The following is a 22,171-nucleotide window of genomic DNA, read 5'->3' as shown; positions in this document are numbered from 1 at the left end:
GAAAGTTATATACACAACTACAATCATTTCAAAGAACCCCTACACGTGCACCAAAAATTGTATACACATAAGTACACTAAAGGGGAAAGTATAATCTCGACCTGTATGGGCCCCGGCGAGCGTGTTGTAGGAACACACGTGACGTCTAGGGATGCTGCGCGGGTCGATAAGTGAATTCAAGTTCGAACCCGATCATTCTATACGGGTCAATAGAAGTCGACAGGGTTCGAACCTTCAAACAAAATACACGGTTGTAGCGACCGGTGTATTTGTTTAAATACATTCATATTAGGTCTTTAAGGCCTTTAACAAAGAAAATTCATTAATAAAGGCACAAAGCCTACGGAACCCGATCCTTCTATACGGATCAATAGGAGTCGACAGGGTTCGAACTTCAAACAAAATACACGGTTGCAGTGACCGGTATATTTGTTTAAATACATTCATATTAGGCCTACAAGGCCTATAATTAAGAAAAGTCATAAACAAATGCATAAAGCCTGCGAGAAACCCGATCCTCGAGCAACAGCTTGGTCAAGTTGACAGGGTTCAATCAATAAAGGAAAATGACCCAAACACCCCGATGATGGCCGTGTTGAATGCTAATCTCAACCGGAGGGGTTCACGAATACTTTCAAATGTCTTCCAAAAGTCCATTCAAAATCCAAACTCCACAAATCTCAAAATCTCAAATATTTAAAATTGAAATTATCCCTAAAAGCAAAATCTATCCACCCTCCGCAACAGTTTATCAAGGTGGACAAATTAAAATTTACTCCTACTCACAAAGAGCCAAATGCCTAGTCGAAAATATCACTAGGATCCATTCTCAAACAATCTCCTGCCAATAAGGACGTGGTACGTGTCTTCTAACAAGCGGTCTGCCACCAAATGGCACCGCAGGATAAACGGTTATGACGACCCGGGGCCCTCTGAACCGAGTGGTTTTGCCGCCAAATGGCACCACGAAATACCGATTATGGCCAGAGCCAATACGCTCCTTAGTGGCATCAAATCCTTGAGATATGAATCAATAGGATATGATCGATAGGGCACAAAGCCCTCTGTCAGCTAAGGTGGATTCAAATTTGTCCCCTTAGACAAACATTCAACCCAGGTCTATAAGGTCCCCTTGGACGAAGCAACCCATAGATGCCGACAAGGATCCTTCTGTCAGGTTGGGTCGACTACCTCCTCTGACTAAGTAGACCAGGGACCACGATGGCCCGGGACAACGGAACCATGGGATCTTGATCGGGTCCATTATCCATTCCCCCACCATCCGCTTTAAGTGCAAGATGGTGCAATTTCCTATTGAATATCAAACCTTTTCAAATACCCAATTTTCAAATCCAAATCGATGCTACTACTATACGCCTGATACTACGTATCTATGGATACAACGTATTTGATTGATGACTAGCCATAATCGAAAGTTCTCTCTCGTTATTGGGAGGGGTAAATAACTATAGAGGCTTGCGCCTATAAGAAACCAGAACTCTGATCATAAAGTCCTCGCAAAATGAGGCCGAAATCTCTGGGTAGTGTCTTATCTACAAACTCATCTGCCTTCCAAAATTTACCCCGGAACTTAGTTCGTTAAAACTCCCTCGCCGAATAAAAAAAAACGGCGGGGAGGTCGGGGCCGAATTTTCGTAGCCCACAAGGTTGTTAATAGAAACTTACAAGATATATTAAAAACTTCAATTAAACAAAGCTAAAGTAATTTGGATCTACAACTTGCTGCTAAAATTGAATAAAATAGCATTTTATATATTGTTCAAGACCTAAACCCTAGAAAGAGCACAGATCTCGTCCCTTCATCATAGCATGCATATTCGAATTTCATTGTATCATTTGTCCAACATATAAATGATTTACATGACAATGTTAGAAAGCAAATTTAATTACACAATAAGAAATATTTTGATGGTGTAAATGTTAAGAGAAGCACTTATGAGTGTAATTAAGGTGACTTTGCTATAATTTGTATACATCTAGAATGCTTTCTACAAACCATGCATAAAAATTGCAAGCAAGGGCCTATGATCTTTTCAAAATTAGTAGGAAAAGCAATTTTACTGCATATGCTTTAGATTTTCCTCTTTATATGTTTAGTAAATATATTTTCATATATTGATGATATCCAAATACATTAACTCAGTGAGGAAAGTTTGAACGTTGAAAATTGCATGTTGATTCTTCCATAGGAGGAATTTCTACTATAGTTGTCGTTTCTATGTATCTCCTCATTTCAATACCACCTGCCTATGGAAGAATCAACATGCAATTTTCAAGTCATAAAAGCCACTAAGTTGCAGTGCAAGAGCTATGGCTTAAATGTTGAAAGTGTCATTTTAAATGAAGTGATAATTGCAAAAAATTGATGAACATAAGTTCCTAGTTATGTTCATCAATTAGAAAGGCAGACCTCCTACATATTATAACATGATGACCAAGATGACCAAGAATGAATCATAAAAGCTAGCCTCCAATCTTTAGGATAACTACAAGGACATTAAATCTCTGAAGAATAGCTCTTTGCACTGCAAGGGAGTTGACACAGTATAAGCCACTAATCAGGCCAAATCATTTCATAAAAGCTCCATTGGTCATAGGCCAAACTACGACAACAACAACATCAAATCATTATCCCACTACTTGGCCGGCTACATGATTCTTTTTTCTCCTATTTGTCCTATCTAAGAGTTGAATTCTCATTTAAATCTAATAAGAAAAGTCCATTTCTAATACATCCTAACCACGTCATCAAAAAGCCGACATTTTATGTGACCAAACCATTTAAGGAAACTCTCTCTAATCTTATATACCGCTGGAGCTACTTCAACTTTTTCACGTATATACTCATTTCAAATTCTATCTATAAGTGCAAAGTCACTCATCCACCTGAGCATCATCATCTCTACAACACTTAAATTAATTTTATGCTTTATTTTAATGGCCAACATTATGCACTATAAAGCATGGCAAGTCTCACCACTACCTTATAGAATTTCCCCTCAAGTTTGAGAGAGATTTTTCAATCACATAACAAGCCCGATGCATTTCTCCAATTCAACCATCCAACTTGAATGCCACTAATAATATCCCCATCTATTTCACCATCACTTTGAACAATACACCCAAAATATCTAAAACTAGAAAATTAAAAAATAGAATTTGGCCCATTTTCAAGCCTACTTAGGCGTGTTTCCATTTATGGCCATATAAGCTTGTTTTTTATATGATTTATTTTTTAAGATTTTTTTAATAAGATTAAATTTAAATTTGCACGTTTGTTAGGATTGGATAGGAACATAGTTGCTTTCAAATATTTGAGATTATCTTGTAACCATATTTCTATAGGTAGGGACCATGCTTTGTATTTAAATTATTACAAATTTGCTGAATGAATGCAAATGATTTATGAGGCCAACTGAATGTTCTCTAGATTCAAATTCTATAAATTTATTGCACCAAGTTGTGTATTCCTCTCACGCTCCTTGTGACCTAAATCTAGTTGTGGCAACTTAGGCTTTTTGGTCATGGCGGCGCTGTTATTCTATTGTTTTGTGGGGAATATAATCAGCACAACTCTCATAATGATGAACTTACTAAGCAAATGTGCTACTTAAAGAATTGAAGCAATGAAGGTGCTAGTGTAGTATATGTTTTCCATCATATATCTTCAGGACAAATCAACATTGTGATATGCAAGATTTTTTAAAATAAAAGCAGCTTAAAAACATTCTAAAACAGGGTCTTAAATATGTTCTGCGGCACTTAGAAGAAAAAAAAAATTTATTGTATCTGGTTATTACCTAGCTTCAAAATCGCATAGAAGTTAAGCTAAGTTGAGCAACTATGAAGAAGGAAAATTATTGTGGAAATATGCTCAATATTACATTGAATTCAGATGGCATATATTCAGTAGAGAAAAAAGTAAAACAATTAAAAAGAACAGCGAATACACTTTTTAGCAAAACTAAAATGATGCATCTTTTGTAACAGCCGATTCACTCTGATAGCACCACACAACAGCACAAAGTGGCAGTGTAACTAAAACTACAATCATGAAGACAACTATAACGGTTACTAGTAATATGGAACCATAGCATAAAGCATATGAAGTTGCACCATCCATTGTAGGCTGCTAGAAAATAGAACTCAGGAAAAAAAAAGTAAGCTTCAGAATATACATCTACATTTTTCTTCTTTCCTTTCGTATCCTTAATAAATTGCCAATGACTATTCCTACCAATCGAGCAACATCATGCTTCACAACAAACGCCTGTAATCAGGTACTGAATGCGACAACATAGATCTGGCTTGTGGGCCAACACTGCAATGTTGCAATATAAAACCAAACTATAGATGCTTCACTAGCTAATTTCTCTAAATGATAGAGCATAAATTTATCACTATAATGTAACTTCCGATACCAAATTAACTGCAGAGATGCATACGGAAATTGTTTTAAAAAAATCTAAAACAATAGATACCTTTGAATGAAAAACTCCCCATGTGGATCTTGAAGAATTCCATAAACCATCCAAGATGCTAGTTGGTTATACAAGACTTGATGCCCATGCCAGAGGAGCCTAAATGATGCAGGATTAGAATATCTGTACGTTTCTACTATGAAAGGATGCATATAAAAAATAGACATGAGCCAATAAAAGATGAAATGCTATGTTAGAAGCATAAACCAAAAAAAAACTACATCGATAGAAAGCATAAGTGCGGCTTTCCCGTCTCAGTTAAGAAGCTTGAGATATAACAAGCAACACAGTCAAAAAAAAAAAAAATTTGCACAACATATTATGTCACTCTTTCACTAAACACAAGATTAGGAAACATACTAAACTAGTAACAACCATATATTTAACAATGAATTATATTGTGCAGAGAGTTAAAATGGAGAACATGCTTAAAAGATAAAGGGCTTTTCATTAAGAATGAGTGTAATAAGCAATTTTAATGAGTGATATTTTTTTTTATGATCAGCCAATATTAATAAATAATAAAAATAAAAATAGATAAAGGAAGAGAAATTTCTGGAAAGTGATTTAATTCAAAGCACAAATAGCAAAAGGATTAGGAAAAAGAAACCCAAATTTTGGAAAGTCATAATACAAAAAAGTCAAAACAAGTAAACATTAGCAGCAAACCAAGAAGAATAAGAGATTTTCCATTAATTGGGATTCTCACCCCCATTTTCCTAAATGGGTGTAAAGATTCAAAAAAAATTATTATTGGCTTAAAGAAGCATTAATACTAATTTTAATAATTAATAAAAAGATTTATGAATAATTCTCAATTTAATCGTGATGTTTATATCGAGCTGATTAAAATTGATGAATTTTTAAAAATAGATGAGCAGTTACTAATATGTATTAAATATAAAAGGTTGTGTAAATCAAATTTTATTTTTGGCAAAGATAAATTAGTTTATATATATATATATATATATTAATAAATAAATAAATAAAATGTTGGAAAGTCCAGCATGGCAATCCAATGGTGGGATCCCACAGATTGTTGGCCATATAGAGCTATTAAAGTACTGCCTTCAAGCATCACATGCAAGCAGTAGTATTGCCTTGTTCCCATAGGTGCATGTATAGACATTTGATTAATAATTGTATATTATGTCTCAGTAATTTTGAAAAATTATACAATGTAATTAGTTGCTTCCAAAAGAAGAAATTACCTAGCGTAACGTCAAATCATGTTTGTATAAATAAGGATCTAAAGTCCTTAACGAAATATAGAACAAAATTTAAATCATCTCTTCTCTTTTCATAGTATCAGAGCCCTAAGAAAAATTCTTGGACATATTTTTGGGGTTCTCTTTCAAGAACCAATTATTACTTTTGATGTCCAACAAGCAGAACCTAATTCTACAACAAAAGAAGACTCTGCCCACCTGATTTCTTCATCATTGTTCACATAGAGAAGAGTCATTGCCTCACCTACTATTGCTGCAAGAAAAATCCCTACAAGAAGATCCATCAGCTTACATATTGTGGTCACCATCAGTTGCTTTCACTTCCCAGCAAAAAGCCTTACCACCATAGCTACAGCAAGAAAATCCACCAAACCACTGCTTTCATCACCCGCAACCACCTAAAGAACCATTGTGGGAAGTTGCTGCCTTCATCACTGGCTATTTTATGGGGAATTTTTCAATCATCAATAGATTTGAAATATTTTATGATTGAGTACTGCATAAAATAATAAAATATCCTACGAAATAAAATTATTATTTTACTATGGACTCAATAACAAAACTTCCATTTTAATTTATCTACTCATAGAGTTTCACCTATACAATATTTAATTGAATAGGGTTTTTTTTTTTTTTTTTTTTTTTGAGGTATAGGTTTCATATAAGGCAAACCCCTATGCTTACTTAATTACATCTCAATAATCTGTCCCTTGCGAAACTTTTAATAAAAATAATGGTTTACATTTATTTATCAAAATATTGGCTTATATTTCATGTTATTTTTAAAAACCCGTGCCCAGAATTTGATCTCTTAAATTTTGAGAATAATTGAATAATTGGATCAACTTAAAAGTTTAAAATAAACTTTTGAATGAAAACCTACGAAGAAAATATAGGAGACTTGATTTGAGAAATTCAAAACTATCATATGTTGAGCTTTAAATTTTGAAATTAAATTTAAGCTAAAGTTGATCAATTTGATTTAAAAAGTTGGAGCTTGTATTCCAACAACATGGAATTAAGGCCAGGAAGATGAAGGCATACAATGACTTGAACCCAAATCTGCCAGTATGCATGAGAATTATGAACTTAAAACCTCACTTAACATTTAAGTCAACGCAACCTCTGCTCTTACAATCTTGCCTGAAAATGATGACCAACTTAACCTAACTAAGCACTTTTAAAACCATGAAGTCTTGGTATCAATGCACATGCAAAATAGGTCAGACTATTTTGATTTTAGAAAAGCGGACTTATGTGAAGGTGTATGACCGTGAGAATATGTACATGTTGACTCATAATACAATTTTTTTATCTAGCCCTTAATGTGAGAACTCTTATTTCTACATGCAACTCACAAAGTTATGCATATAATATTCATCTGCTAAGTACAAGAGTTTAATGTTGATTTAATGAGCACACCCTTATGGATAAATAATACACTGATATGCATACTAAAATCTATTAGGAGGCATTGCATTCTTTTTTTTTTTTGAAAGAGTTAGCTTATTTCTGAATAAGCCATTCAATTTAATTTGAAAATATTATCCCATGGTCGATTTTAAAATTACTTACAATTTAATAGATAAAAAACTTAATTTCCTAGAGTTTAGTGTATAAAATGTCCAAGCCATCCCCAAACAATGCAATTGACAAAGCATATATATATATAATGGGCATAAAGTTCTATGTTAGCTAAGGAGTATTCAAATTTATCCCCTAAGACAAATATTCTCCCCAGGTCTACAAGGTACCCTTGGACAAAACAGCACATGACTGCCAACAAGAATCCTTCTTTCAGGTTTGGGTTGACTACCTCCTCTGACTAAGTAGACCAGGGATCATGATGGCCTGGGATGACGGAACATTAGATTTTGAACGGATCTATCATCATTCGCTCATCATCCGCTTTAAGTGCAAGGTGGTGAATTTCTAATTCTAAATATTAAATTTTTAAATGACATATTATGTTGCTACTATACGTCGGATACCATGTATGTGTTTGACGACTAACCTTAATCGAAAGTTCTCTCTCGCTATCGGGAGTGATAACTAATTATAGGGGCTTGCACATATAGGAAACCTAAACTCATGATGTAGACAAAGGAGGGGTGACCACTAGTCCAAAATAAATCATATTTTGGCTTCCCTTGAGTCTAGTAGTTCATCATATTTGAGCTAAACTTTTAGTTCATTTATGGGCTGAACTTTAGTTCATTTATTGAACTAAGGATTAGCTCATTATGAGCTAACAATTTTAGTTCATATTTATCTTTATTTAAATGCACTTTTATTATAGTTTTTAATGTCTTAAAAGTTGTCTCTTGGATTTCCAAAATATGGCTTTTGGGAATCCAAGATTGTTGTTTAGTCTTCCCATATGTGGCTCCTTGAAATTCCACCATTGCTTTTTAGTTTTTTGTGAATGCCCCTTGGGATCTCACGGCTGGCTCCTTGTTCCGTGTCCGCCCCTCGTTTCCTGTGGCTGTGGTTCTCGGTCCGTGCGGTTCCCTTCGTCTCCCGTGGTTGTCTCCTTGGTTCCTGGTTTGGGTGTAAACCGAGAGCTTTGGGGGAGATTTCTATGCTTTTTAATGCTTTGAATTATGTGTTAATTTAATGTTTGTGTCCTTTTGTATTCCCCTTTCATACCTATAAATATGAGGGGTTATGTAATGTTTTAAATAGTGAATGATATTTGATTTTTAGAAAATCTATTAACCTGCGGGTTGCTCGGAAATCCTGCGGGCTCTTTCCAACCTTCTTTTCTCATCCCCTTCGGAAATCCTGCGGGCTCTTTCCACCCTTTCTTCTCGGGCTTCTAATCTATTCGTCTCTCCGCAAGTGCCGCTCCACCTGTATCCTTCTTCTCAAAGTGCAGCAACTTTAGGGTGTCTGTCGTGTTGTTTGTAAGTCATCGTCGTAGTTTTTTTTATTTGGTTTTAAAATTGAAATGTAAGAGTTTGTTCTTCCCTATTGTTCTCGTCTCTTTTCTCCTCCTTCTCAATTTCGTCGTTAGACGTCTGTCGTGTCTCTTTTGTGGGCGAAGGGTATAGGCTCCCTATATCCTTTTTCCGCATCAATTTGGTATCAGAGCAAGTTAGGAAGTCCTAGGTTTGTGATTTTGTCAGATTGAGTTGTCAAGTCAAGTCTTGTCGATAGTTTTGTGAGTCTTGAGTCGTAAAAGAATTGTGAGTCTAAGTTTAGGTTTTAATTTTTAAGTCTTTTTTTTAGTCTGTCAAAAAAATGGAAAATACTAAAAATATGGCTTCATTCATGGAGGAAAGCGAGCAACATGATCCTAATGTCCCACTCCCGTTGGCCAGGTGGATTCCTACAGAAGGTGACTCATCGGATCCACTTCAAGATCGTCTCTACAAATTGCAATATCACATGTTCCTATGTGATCAAAAGTTTGAAAAATACAAAAGGTATCTGCAACAGCAATTTGAAAAAGAGCAAGAGGAAATTCTGAAAAGCTTTGAAGAAAAACTCAAGGAGCTCAATGAACAGTATGCACCGCCTCAAGGGAAACAACAGATAATTCATCAGGAGCTGAATTCGCAAGAAGGGGACTCTGATGTAGACAAAGGGGGGGTCAACACTAGTCCAAAATAAATCATATTTTGGCTTCCCTTGAGTCTAGTAGTTCATCATATTTGAGCTAAACTTTTAGTTCATTTATAAGCTAAACTTTAGTTCATTTATTGAACAAGGGTTAGCTCATTATGAGCTAATAATTTTAGTTCATATTTATCTTTATTTAAATGCACTTTTATTATAGTTTTTAATGTCTTAAAAGTTGTCTCTTAGATTTCCAAAATATGGCTTTTGGGAATCCAAGATTGTTGTTTAGTCTTCCCATGTGTGGCTCCTTGAATTCCACCATGGGAAGTTGAATTTTGTGTTTTACCTCTTGGGATCTCACGGCTGGCTCCTTGTTCCGTGTCCGCCCCTCGTTTCCCGTGGCTGTGGCTCTCGGTCCGTACGGTTCCCTTCGTCTCCCGTGGCTGTCTCCTTGGTTCCTAGTTTGGGTGTAAACCGAGAGCTTGGGGGGGGATTTCTATGCTTTTTAATGCTTTGAATTATGTGTTAATTTAATGTTTGTGTCCTTTTGTATTCCCCTTTCATACCTATAAATATGAGGGGTTATGTAATGTTTTAAATAGTGAATGATATTTGATTTTTGGAAAATCTGTTAACCTGCGGGTTGCTCGGAAATCCTGCGGGCTCTTTCCAACCTTCTTTTCTCATCCCCTCCGGAAATCCTGCGGGCTCTTTCCACCCTTTCTTCTGGGCTTCTAATCTCTTCGTCTCTCCGCAAGTGCCGCTCCACCTGTATCCTTCTTCTCAAAGTGCAGCAACTTTAGGGTGTCTGTCGTGTTGTTTGTAAGTCGTCGTCGCAGTTTTTTTTATTTGGTTTTAAAATTGAAATGTAAGAGTTTGTTCTTCCCTATTGTTCTCGTCTCTTTTCTCCTCCTCAATTTCGTCGTTAGAAGTTCGTCGTGTCTCTTTTGTGGGCGAAGGGTATAGACTCCTTATATCCTTTGTCCGCATCAACTCATATCATAAAGTCCTCGCAAAATTAGGGCGAAATCTCTAGGTAGTGTTTTATATAAAACTCAATCTGCCATCTGAAAATTTGCCTCGGAACTTAAACATTAAAACTCTCCTCGACAACCCGAAGAAAGGAAGGGACTACGGAGAGGCCGAGGTGTGAATTTTAGGAGCCCACAGGGTACAAATGAATTTTTATAGTACAATATAGATGGGACCGTTGAAAGATTAATATAGCTACACTCAAACCCATGGAGAAGATTACTGAGAAAAATTCATTCCAAATGCAAAGATAAGTACAGTAATAGTATTACTGTCACTAGCTGCCAACATTTACTAAGATTTACAAAAGTTTGATGTTCAACATGCATAGCTTCAGGTGATTTCGAGGAGAAAATCTACATGTATCTTTACCTTAGTGTTTCGTATGGACTTGTGGACTTAACAAGGTCTACAAATTAAGAAAGGTAATGTATGATCTCAAACAGTCCCAACGAGCTTAGTTTAAAAATTTTGCAAAAATAATGATAGCTGCATGTTACAAGCAAAGTTAGGAGATCACACTTTATTCATTAGGTTCTGAAATAAAATGAGATTCGCAGCATTATTTGATGAATGTTGATGATATAATTGTAATAAAAAATGATCAGCAAGAAAAAGAGTCTCTGAAGCAATAATTTATCATAGAATTTGAGATAAAACTAGGGGAATTGAAGTATTTCCAAATAATTGTGGCTGCTAACTCACATCAAGTATCTTTATTTCACAATAAAAATATATCACTGATCTACAAAATGAAATATAAAAGATTGCCTATAAAAATGCTTATATACCAAATGACCCAAATCATAATTTAGGAGAAGTAAAGGATTTTGATTGATAGGAAAATGAACCAAAAGCTAGTGATAAAACTTATTTATCTTGTACATAAAAGGCCGGATATAGCTTATGTTGCGAGCGTGATAAGTCAATTTAAGCATCATATAAGAAATTTTCACCTACAAGCTGTCTACTGAATTCTTCATTGTTTAAAGTGGATCCTAAAAGAGGAATTTTGTTTAGAAGAAACAAAAAAATTGGAGTTTGAAGCCTGCACGATGCTAACTATGTTGGTTCACATGTAAATGATACATCCACCTTTATATACAACGCCTTTCCTAGAGGCAACCCTTGTCACATGAAGATGCAAAATATAAAATGCAATGGCAAGGCCTACTGTATAAGCTAAATTGAAAGCAATGGTACAATTAGAATTTCTCCGTAAAGATCTACAGATCAAGAGGGATGAAGCTATGAGACTAGATTGTAATAGTAAGTCAACAATGAATATCCTGAACAATCCTAAGCAACATATTAAAACAAAGCATGCTCAGATAGATAAATATTTTTTGAGAAAAGAATCAAAATAATCCCTTGACTCTTTATGAAAACCTAAAATGGCCAATTGACCATCAAGTATATTAAAGAATTATTTTGGTTTATCAATTCTTTAAAGAGAAACTAAAATAATCCCACCATGAAACCATTTCGGTTCCTCTTAAGAATTTGAAGGACCAAAATAATATTTTAATATAGTTGGGACCATTTTGATCCTTTAATCAATATTTTTTAAAAGAAAAAATAGATACTAGTTTAATTTGCGTACTCTAAGTATTTACAAAAAAACAATTGGCACATGTCTTTACAAATGAACTCAACAAAATAGTTTCAAGGGATTATTAACAAATTGTGAATAAAAGATATCTATTCATCAGCCTGAGAAAAGTATTGGAAGGCATGCTTATACTATAGATCTTATAATTGGAACCCAAGAAATAATGCCAGAAATCAAAATCCCACAAATTCATGACAAGGAAAAAAATTTAAGATCCCATGAATTTATACCAAAAAAGAAAATTCAAAACTAGCTTTTTATTTATTGGTATAGCTGTAAATATTCTCTTATTTCATTCTTAGATCAATCTATAAATTGTCATGTATCAAATACTTTGTGAACTAAGAAAAAATTATTTCTTTCACTTGCACTCTTCATAGAAGATACATTTTTATCGAGATTTATATTCTCTTAATTGATGTATTCATCTCATTATTTTCTTCCTTTGGTACTTGTCTTATATGCCAATTATATGGGCACCTACTTTCAGTCAATAATAAACATAAATTTTCTCTCTTTTAACAATATCCATCAGGAAATAGAAAGAAAAAAATCTGAAAAAAGGGATTTTATCATGCCTTCTCGGCAAAGAGTAAAAATAAGAAAGAACAAAGATGCAACAGGCTACCTTTGGAAGCATGATTGCAGTTCAGGTATTCCACAATGGCATCTTTTATGCAAAAGGTTTAGAAGTTTCCCTCCTCTGATATCTTCTCTTTCAATTTCTGCTATAAGCTCGTAGATTGGTGGCAAAACCACGTCAAACTAAGAGCAGATATTACTTGTTAGCTAGCAGCAAAGGAACATCCAATGTCTTTTAAAAAAAATCAAATTTTTTAATACTTCTACTTGATAAAAAATTAACAATCTTGAAAGAGGCACGATGAGAAGAGTAGTTGCAGGGTAATTATAGATTCTCCATTATCGAAAACAACCATTTTTGTCGGTCATGGACTCATGGGAACAACGAATGAAAGTCCTTTATTTTTAATGGATTAGAATAAAAACAAGAATATTATAGATCGACTCAAAAAAGTTAAGAGAACTTTAGCTTTAAAAAAATATGCATAAAATTAAGGCTTCAAGTCCATAAAAGATACATGTTGAGGTTTAGATAATTATGGGGGATATTGATGTGTTTTGATTAACAAATCTGTCCAACAAAATTTTGAGCACTAAAAAATTGTAAATAATTGGATAATAAGCATTTTGTTAGCAATATTTAAGAACAAGGTGATGATCAAAATTATGCTAATTATAAAAATCACATTTATGAGGTGATAAAATGAAAGCAAACCTAAAAAGTAATGAAATATATATTTCAAAAAATCATTTCGATTTATGTTAGAAAGATCTACTTTAGAAGCAATTTCTATGCTAAGACATTTAATAAAGAAATATAAATAACAAAGAAATAATCTTCATATGACTTTTATTGATCATAAGAATACATAAAATCAAGTACATCAGAAATTTACTTGGATGCTTTAAGGTAGAAAGCTTTGTCAAAAATAATTTAATTATTAAAAAATATATAAGATAGAGCATAAACTAGCATTAAAGTAAATGTAAAATGGCCAAAACGTTATCAATTATTGTAAGTTTACATCAAGAATAAGCATTAACTCAATATATTTTTATATTAATTATGGAGATGCTGATAAAGAATATCCAAAGCAAGATGCCTTGGTGTTTTCTTTTTAGAATATAATATAGTTCTAATTAATAGACGTTTACAAATAAATGAAAAATTAGAACATGGGAAGAAATGTTTATAAGATAGGCCTTAAAATTAGTATAACAAAAAATAAATATAAATATAAAATTTTGGTAGGAATGATGTTAACAACTATCATATAATATTATTAGAAGACAAGATAATGCCTAGATATTATAGATTTAAGTATATTAGTTCTACAAAAGATTGAAGAAGTAGATGAGGATATAATTTCAAGAGTTAAAATTGAATTGTTAAAATAAAGAAGAGCCTTAGGAGCTTTGGTAATAAGATAATATCGTTGAGGCTTAATGATGAGGACATCAAAGATCAACGGCTATGATCTGGAGTTTATTTTTGTGTTTTATGTACTAATTTATTTTGTATTTCTGTTTTTCCCATTTACCCCTAGAGGTGGTCATGTGGTGTTGTAGCCCGAAGGGCATTTTAGCCTTTGTTTCTTTTCTTTTCATGAGGCCTATTTATAGGCTAGTTCTCTTATATTTTGGGTTAATGATGAATATGAATATAAATTTCAGCTTTCTTGTTCTTGATCTCTTTGTGAGTTTTTGAGAGGATAAACCCTAGGAGAGGGCCACGCATCACTCGTCAGCCGCCGGTAGATTCTGGGACACGTGGTTAGTACTCGTAGTACTTTCTTGTCATCTCTTCCTTTCCCCTACATTCGGAAACCTCTTCTTCCACAAACACCTGCCGGCCACTTCAAGTCCCCAAGCCGCCGGTCAACCTCAATAAGATCCCTTCCACTTAACCCACACCCCTTCTTAACCAATCGCCACCCAAACCCAAACCCTAACCGTCGGCCTTCCCCTCTCATGGATCCAAAATTGATTGTCTTGCCTCTTTCCAAAAGTGGTGCATGAAGATTAGGAGGGAGATCCAACTCAAAATCTGATTTCAAATTCAGATTTTGAATTCTTTCCTAAATTGACATAATCCATATTAGGAAAGTGCTCAATTCATGGATCTAAGTTACCTAGCCCAAGCCCTTGGCCGCCGGCTTGAAGCCTCCACTCACCGGCCCCTTGTTCCACCACCTAAAGCCGCCGGCCACATCCTTTTCCACCACCATAGCCACCAGCCACATAATTGCCTCCAAACGTTTGAATTCAAACCCACCATAAGTGTTTTCCTAATTTAGCCCCACTAATTTAGGAAGAGAATCAAATTAAAATTCAAAATATTTGAATTTCAAAACTCTCCTTAAATTCCCCTACTTTAATTAAGGAAAACCCCCAATTAACATAAATCTGAAATTAATTTCAGATTTAAGTACTCAATCCCCTTAATTGCTTGGGCCCACCTCCTGAATGCCTAACCCCTCTCTCTCTCCTCTCTCCTCTCTCCTAGGCCGACCCCTTCCCTCTCCTCTCTCTAATTAATTAGGTCCCATAAAATAAGGATCTAATGAATATAATCCTCTCCCCACTTTCCCTCCCAATTCCCCAATTACTTTAAATTCAAATTTCAATTAAACATCGCCCTAATTACTCATTAAATCTGAAATTTATTTCAGATTTAATCCTACCCTTTCCCACCACCAAACTTTAGAATTCAAGTCCCGATCTCATTCCTCTGCCCCACCCCATTACTTGGTTGAACCCCTACCTGCCCCCTCCCTAGTCGGAACTCTTTTGCACCTTATTGGGTGCTGTCCAGGATCTGTCCACATCAACACCGCGGCTGTCCTGAAGTTCTACACCTCTTCCCGACTGTTCCTTGGTGCAAGAAGGCTCATGGTTGCTGTCCACTTCTTTCCCAGCTTTCAAACAACCTGCCGTAGTGCGTATCTGTCTTGTCTTTGGGTAAACTCGACACTCGACTCGCTATCTTCATAGTTGCATCTTTGATTGTGGTTTTATCATATTCATGAAGATCATGTTAATGCTTCTCCGCTAAAACCTAATAATTAGAGAGTTTTGTAAAGGATCTTCTTGTAGTGACTAATCTCATTGTTAGTCTAGAGATTTCTTGTTGAAACTTTCCATGTATACAGTGTTAGCTTAATTGATTGTTTTACGGTCTTAACTCCTATATATGTGATTTAGCCTAAACTTATATTACCGCTCTTTGTGTTTTATGTTTTCGTTCAAAATCACTATAAAAATATAATTATTGTGCTCTACATATTAAGCGTGCAAATTCCTTAATCTAATCATCCTTGCATGTACGTTCTATATCACTTATATGCAAATTTTATTAAACGGTGATTAGGTCAGTGATGTATGAATATATGAAAAAGCCAAAAATAATAAATTAAGAAATGTCTATATTAAAGAAAATTTTAGATTGACATCTATTGAGGATAAGATGTTTAAAAATAGACTTATAGATGCTTTGAACATATACAATTAATGGTAGAAAATGTGCTATTAAACAAATTAATAAAGTTAGTGTTAGACGATTACAAGAAAAAAAAATATTTAAACCTAATATTACAGTGATAGAAATTCTATTGAAAATAATACATTTATCACCTTAAATAGCACTAAAAAGGAATAAATGAAATTTAGAATTTATAACGCCAATGGAAAATACTTGGGTAAGGCTAATAATGATGATATGATTAGGACAAACCAAGGTATTTCATTGATGAGATAAACACATGGAATAAATAATACAATCAGTGTGCATAAAAATCTGTATCAAATCCAGCACAAGTGACCTAAAACATAGATATTAAGGTGGCCTAAAAGACTGAATCAAAGTCAAATTTGATTTGATTTGAATGAAATGGTGGGCTAGAGCGACAGGTCGTGGAAGCCGAGGGATCGGGGAAGAGAGGTCGGGAGAGCCAGCAGAGAATGGGGGCTTTGGGTCGGTATTTAACGAAGAGAATGAGCCCCCCTCGAGCGGAGTTTGAGCAGGAATCGCGGAGACAGACGCGAACGGCGCCGCGTCTACAGTAGTTTTGACGGAATTCCTGGATTCAACGGGATTTCTGCAGTATTTGCGCGAGCTTTCGGCGGGATACAAGGTATTCCCGATCTCTTTCTCGCTCTCTTTGGTTTCTTATACGGAGGTCAACAGAAAGATTGGACCGAGACCATAAATGCTTGAACCGATCAACCCTAGGACTCAAAGGATCAAGTTCGCCTACAACCCAAAATAGCACAAACCAAACTAGACAAATTGGTCCAAAACAGTTCCCTCCTTCCATTTGCAAAGAAAAAACTGCATGTGAGGAAGGCCATGAGTAGACAAATCTAGGAGGTTCTCTCAATAGCATGCTTGGTTAATTAGCTCGGTAAGTCCCATGGGTAAAAAACAAGCATGGAAAAATAAAAGGCTGATCTAACCGAGATTAGCCTATACAAACATCAAAATTATGCAGACCAACGATAAACCATCTTAGGAAACTTAGCATGCTAAGATACGTCTAGAGCAAGCTGTACAAAAATTGCAGGAAAGGCCAAACCAGCAAGCTGTACAAAAATTGCAGGAGAGGCCAAACCACCTTCTCTTTCTCGTCTCTTTTCATGGCCAAGCCTTTGAATTAGAATTAAATTATTTTATTATTTTATCAATCCATGGCATGCCAAAACATCTAATATACTTTATCAAAATTACGTTAATAAATAATTAAACATTATTGTGGTTAGCAAACAGAGGACAGAACACAAGAAAATAGTGAAAGTGATTTGTCCAGTTTTCATTCACAAATTAAGGGGATGCCCACAAATCAAGCATTAAATGAGTTTTAGAATTAAATTTGAAAAAAGGTTTCATAGATTTTTTTTACTCTAAAATTAAATTCTTTAGCGATTGATTTTTCATGAAAAAATAGATGTGTTTCTTAATTCCTCACAATTCTCTCTCCTAAGTCCCTTGTTCAGCCACCTAGGTCTCTCTCTCTCTCTCTAAAATTAAACTTGGCTCAATGAACGATTGCATTCCTTCAAAGATATGCATGCATGCAAATATGTACAGAAAACATGGATTCGAATATTCAAATTGAAAGGGGTGAAATAAATCTGCCACTACTCTTATTCAGTATGATTTAAAAGTGTAAGTCTAGAGAAAAAAAAAACTCTTTTTGGCCTAGAAAAGTGCAGACGATTTAATTAGCTTGAGGCACAAGAAGTTTTGGGCAGACGACAGTGCAGAGCATGTCAGAGTTAAGAAAATGATAGTTTTGTGGACAGAGGACCGAACTATAGATTTCAATAAGCATGTAAAACATCATAATATTGTCATTGTCAGTAAAGAGTCTAACTCTCCTTGACTTAAGGCAGCTTAAAAAAATTTCATGAGTCTTCTTTATTAGCCGACCCTACGTAGTGGGATAAAAGTTTGATGTTGTTGCTTGCTTGCTTGTTACAGTCATTCCTCTTCTTTCCCTTGCTCATGGCATTTGGATATAATTTTGATCTGGAAAAAACATTTAGAGTTTTTCAACTAGAAAAAGCTTTAGGATCATCAATAGAATGTTAATGATGTCTCCATAAGGAATAATCTGCCTTGTCCTAGTTTATTAACCAAGACCTAAAAATCAGCTGGCACCAGAAACTCGACAGCACTAAAATGCTAAGGGGAATGTACTTCTTTAATAGGATATGCAGAATGACCATTCCCCGAATGCAAGGGACCATAATTCTTGATTGGTACTGAAGAAAGAAATGGTGACCTGTTTATCATTCATGATACTCCGTGCATGTCATATCAAAAAAATACTTATGATGTTATAACTTATATTTGCAAATAATATGGAGACAGGTGGAAAAAACATCAGAAAACTTTCATGAAAATTGTAAATGAATTAGCATAACAATTAAGCGGCTCTCCTCAAAAGAACAGATAAGGCAGTTGTTAGACCGGTCCAGTGGACGGTCTAGCCGGTCCACGTGGGACCGGCCCAAACGTGAAACAGCGGATCCGTTCCGCCTGCTGGGAGGCCGCGCGAGCCGCACGCCGTGCGGGAGCCGAATAGGAAGGTTTTTTGAGGAAATTGGGAGGAAAATTTGAATGTAGGGATTGTTTAGGGATTTCATTTTGATTTGTATGCATTAAATAGTTTGTTTTCCTAGGGTTTGGGTATCTTGAATTTGGCTGAAATTTGATATCTCCTAGATTTAGATTTTTCTTTGGGCTCTAGCGGCGTCTAGAGATTTGGGAGAGATCGATCCTCCTCTCGAATAGAGGATCAATTGTATCTTGCTATTTTTTGTTTTCCTTTCATCAAATAATTCAAATGATCTACTCTTTCATGATTTTGTGTGGACTTTGTGAAGACTTCTTGCTGTTTTCCGAAGATTGATAAGAAATACTCGAGATCTACAAGTGTTTCCCATCAGCGGCATAGTAAGTTGCTAATATCGGCAACATAAAACCTAATTATGTATGTTCCTCGCAAAGTATTTTACATGAAGAATCCTAGAAGTCCCGCATATGTTCAATGAAAAAAAAAAATCCTCAAAGTTCATTATCTTGGTAGTTGCCCATTCATCTTCTGAATAGATCAGTCCAATGAGACCGTGTGAATGAGAAGAAAGTATGGACGGGATACATCAACTAAATAGATGTTCAAAGGGGCTATAGAGTTGAATAGTCAAAGATGAACATGAATGGACTGACCAATGATTAGCTTTTCATATCATAATAAGGGACCACATATAGGTTTAGAAAATATTTGTTCTGATCATAGTTTAGGAATAGGTACAGTACACAAAAGGAAGTGCAGTGAAATGTTTCCCACTGAAACTACAATGTTGCTTAGGTGAAATTTGTAATAAGTACCTTGGTTGCAGATTTTTTTTTATTTTTTATCATGCAATATTCTATCTGCAATTCTGCATAGCAGATATTATATTCAAAATGCCCCAGAGAAACATTTGAGAGTAATAAAATCTCAATAGAATGATAAGCAAGCATATCTACAATATCAAGATTCAGGTAATCATTGTTAGTAGAAATTGATTCAAACTTGAATTTATTGGTCGCTTGAATCATTGCGTCAACTAACCTTATTGAGGCCATGAGTCACGGTAGCCAAAATAGGCAATGGATCTGACAACAAATTCTGCTCAACTTGTAGAACAGCTGACCTATAAACTGATAAAATCTCAATTATCCCATTTGCAATGGCCCTGCGGTAAACACTTGCTTTCCCAGAGCTTTCTTTCTGTACTTCGGTAGCTTGAGCATGAGGGTAATGCTTTGCAAGCTGAAACGAACTCAAATGACGATGCTTAGCAGCAAAGTGATCAAGCTCCCTATAGTAAAAGCCTAATGGCAAAAGCCTTTCAATAACATCCCTGAAATGAATATTTACAATGTTTTAAGAAAATGTCCTTTGTCAGGTAGAGACAATGAAGATCCAAAAGAACAAATGACTCAAATGCAACGAATAAACCAACTCTGAAACAAAAATATTCATTGTTAAAGTTAGGATAATCTTGAAGTTTGAGAAAAAATAAATCCAGCTTTCTATCTCAAACACAAAGTATATAGGAGGAATTGTCATTATTGACAATGAATGAAACAACTACTCGTCCTGTATAAAAACATGCTTTATAATTTCCAAAAAAAAAAACACATAATCTCAATTTAGAAAACTCACCTGTTGGAAAATTTCCGGGATTTTAGGAGACCTGATAAAGTGTAAAAACACCTTGCCAATATCATAATCATTAAATGTTCCAGTCTATGGAACAAATTATTGTTCATCCTGCTAGCCAGCCCCAAAGAAGCAATAGAAATATGAAAGGCAGATGTTGATTCCGCCGAAATTTCAGTGGTCTTTTTTTCTTTTTTTTAATTAATCTTTTGCTCTAAAACAAGCAGCATCTGGGGAAAAAAATAGCTTCCCTGAAAAACTGAAAATTATAAACTATGAATTGAAAGACCCAAAATCTCTCAGGTAACCCATGCAACCTTGCTGAATTTCACGTGCAATAAAACCCTGAACATCCAGGTAGTATAGGACCGTCCATCGTGTTCCATGCCATGCAATAAGTAATTTGGTACATTGTGATTATGCAAAAACAACACCATGCAAGAATCACGTTCCATTAAGCATTGGAACATACAATAAAGCCAATTACTTCTATAATTTTGGCGCTCAAAGACCATCAATCAAATTGATCCATTTACATTTCTATATTGCTGCAATCAAATTTACCTCGAAGAACCACAATCATGAGCTTACTCAAGACCCAAATCCAAATGAAGGCCAAATATTGTTGATAGAGAAAGAGAGGGGAGTTGTTGGCTTCCGAGCAAGAGCACAGGGATGGAGACAAAGAATACAGAGAGAAAATGCAAAAGCGGGAGAAAGAGTAAGTTTAGGAAAGCTTCAAGCAACCCAAGTAAATTATGAGAGAATCATTTTGGGAACTTACTCAGGCAAGTTTTTAGCACATAGTTTGCTTAGAAGATTTCTAAGTTTCTAAACCAATCCTCGCCCTTTCAGCAGGGATTGTCTATTTATAAGCTCTAAAAAAGAACCAAAGTTTTCTTTGTCATAAATATTGAGTCACCTACCTCATCAGAATAGACCGTCATTGCCCTACAAAACTTTGTTAACAGTAATAGTTATACCCAAGTGAAATCTGAATGCTCAGTTATTAATTTAATTGCAACAACTTGCCACCTGCCACGATTACTGATGTAAAACTACTAGGAGTTACGTTCAAAATTAAAAAGAGAATTGTTAAAGTTTGCTTTTATAATTTTATGGGATCATGCAAGATTGAGTTAAGATGTCGAAACGTTAACTTTGCTTAGGCGAAAGAGTTGCAAACTAGATTAACCAAAACGATTCTTTCAAAGTTCTAGGCGAATTTAATATGCAAAGTACAACAACAAAACCCAACGTTTAGCAATGAGAAGTTCACCTTGGGGCCGTATCACTCAAGAGGTAGTGGACTTTTGGCGGAGATAGAAGATCCAAGAGATGAAAGAAGTTACCACTAGGGAGAGGGCGCCAAAGAACTTCGTCGAAGGAAAAGTTGCCGGTTGGGATGGAAGTCGTAGACGACCGTTGAGGCTCCAAGTGTGCTTCGAAAGTCTTCGGTCGTAGATGCTTGCAAGGATTGGCACGACTCTATCCACGTACTCCTCCACGGTAGTTTCGTCTTCAAACCCTACGTCGAAGCAAGGTGACCGTAGGATGTCGACGCTTCCGTCGGCTTGGAAAACTATACCCCACTCAAGCTCCGGATCCGCCATACATGCTTGGCGTGGAGATTTCTTCAAGGAGAGGAGGGGTAGACGGCGGGATCTCCAAGGAAAGGGGGAGTCTCGGCCAAGAGGAGGGAAGGAGGCGGCTAGGGTTAGGAGATTAGGTGATGAGGAGGTGTGGGGAAGTTTTAATCAAAATCTGAATTTAATTTCAGATTTAATTAAATTTGGAGGGAGAATACTTTGAATTTGGATTTTGAAACGGGTGTAATGATTGCATTAAATGCATTAAAAGGGATTCCCCTTTTGGTGGCCGGCGGCATGGGTGAGAGAGGGGAGAGGTTTACAAAAATCTGAAGTTAATTTCAGATTT

The 22,171-nt window shown here is 35.4% G+C and overlaps 1 protein-coding gene across 1 annotated transcript in view; it reads right to left on the bottom strand.

Moving 5' to 3' along the window:
* LOC110100838 (gamma-tubulin complex component 4) overlaps window positions 1-22,171 on the bottom strand; it is a 79,978-nt gene that overhangs the window by 52,415 nt on the left and 5,392 nt on the right. The window contains exons 2-4 of the mRNA XM_020828529.2: window positions 19,640-19,931; window positions 12,568-12,704; window positions 4,503-4,601 (exon numbers count right to left, since the gene is read on the bottom strand). Coding sequence (XP_020684188.1) covers window positions 4,503-4,601; window positions 12,568-12,704; window positions 19,640-19,931 — 528 coding nt within the window. The remainder of the gene's footprint in view (window positions 1-4,502; window positions 4,602-12,567; window positions 12,705-19,639; window positions 19,932-22,171) is intronic.

This window comes from Dendrobium catenatum, unplaced genomic scaffold, assembly GCF_001605985.2.
Source record: "Dendrobium catenatum unplaced genomic scaffold, ASM160598v2 fragScaff_scaffold_1271, whole genome shotgun sequence".
Taxonomy (NCBI): Eukaryota; Viridiplantae; Streptophyta; class Magnoliopsida; order Asparagales; family Orchidaceae; genus Dendrobium; species Dendrobium catenatum.
Note: the sequence above shows the minus strand (reverse complement) of the source record. Positions and strands in the feature narration are given on the sequence as shown.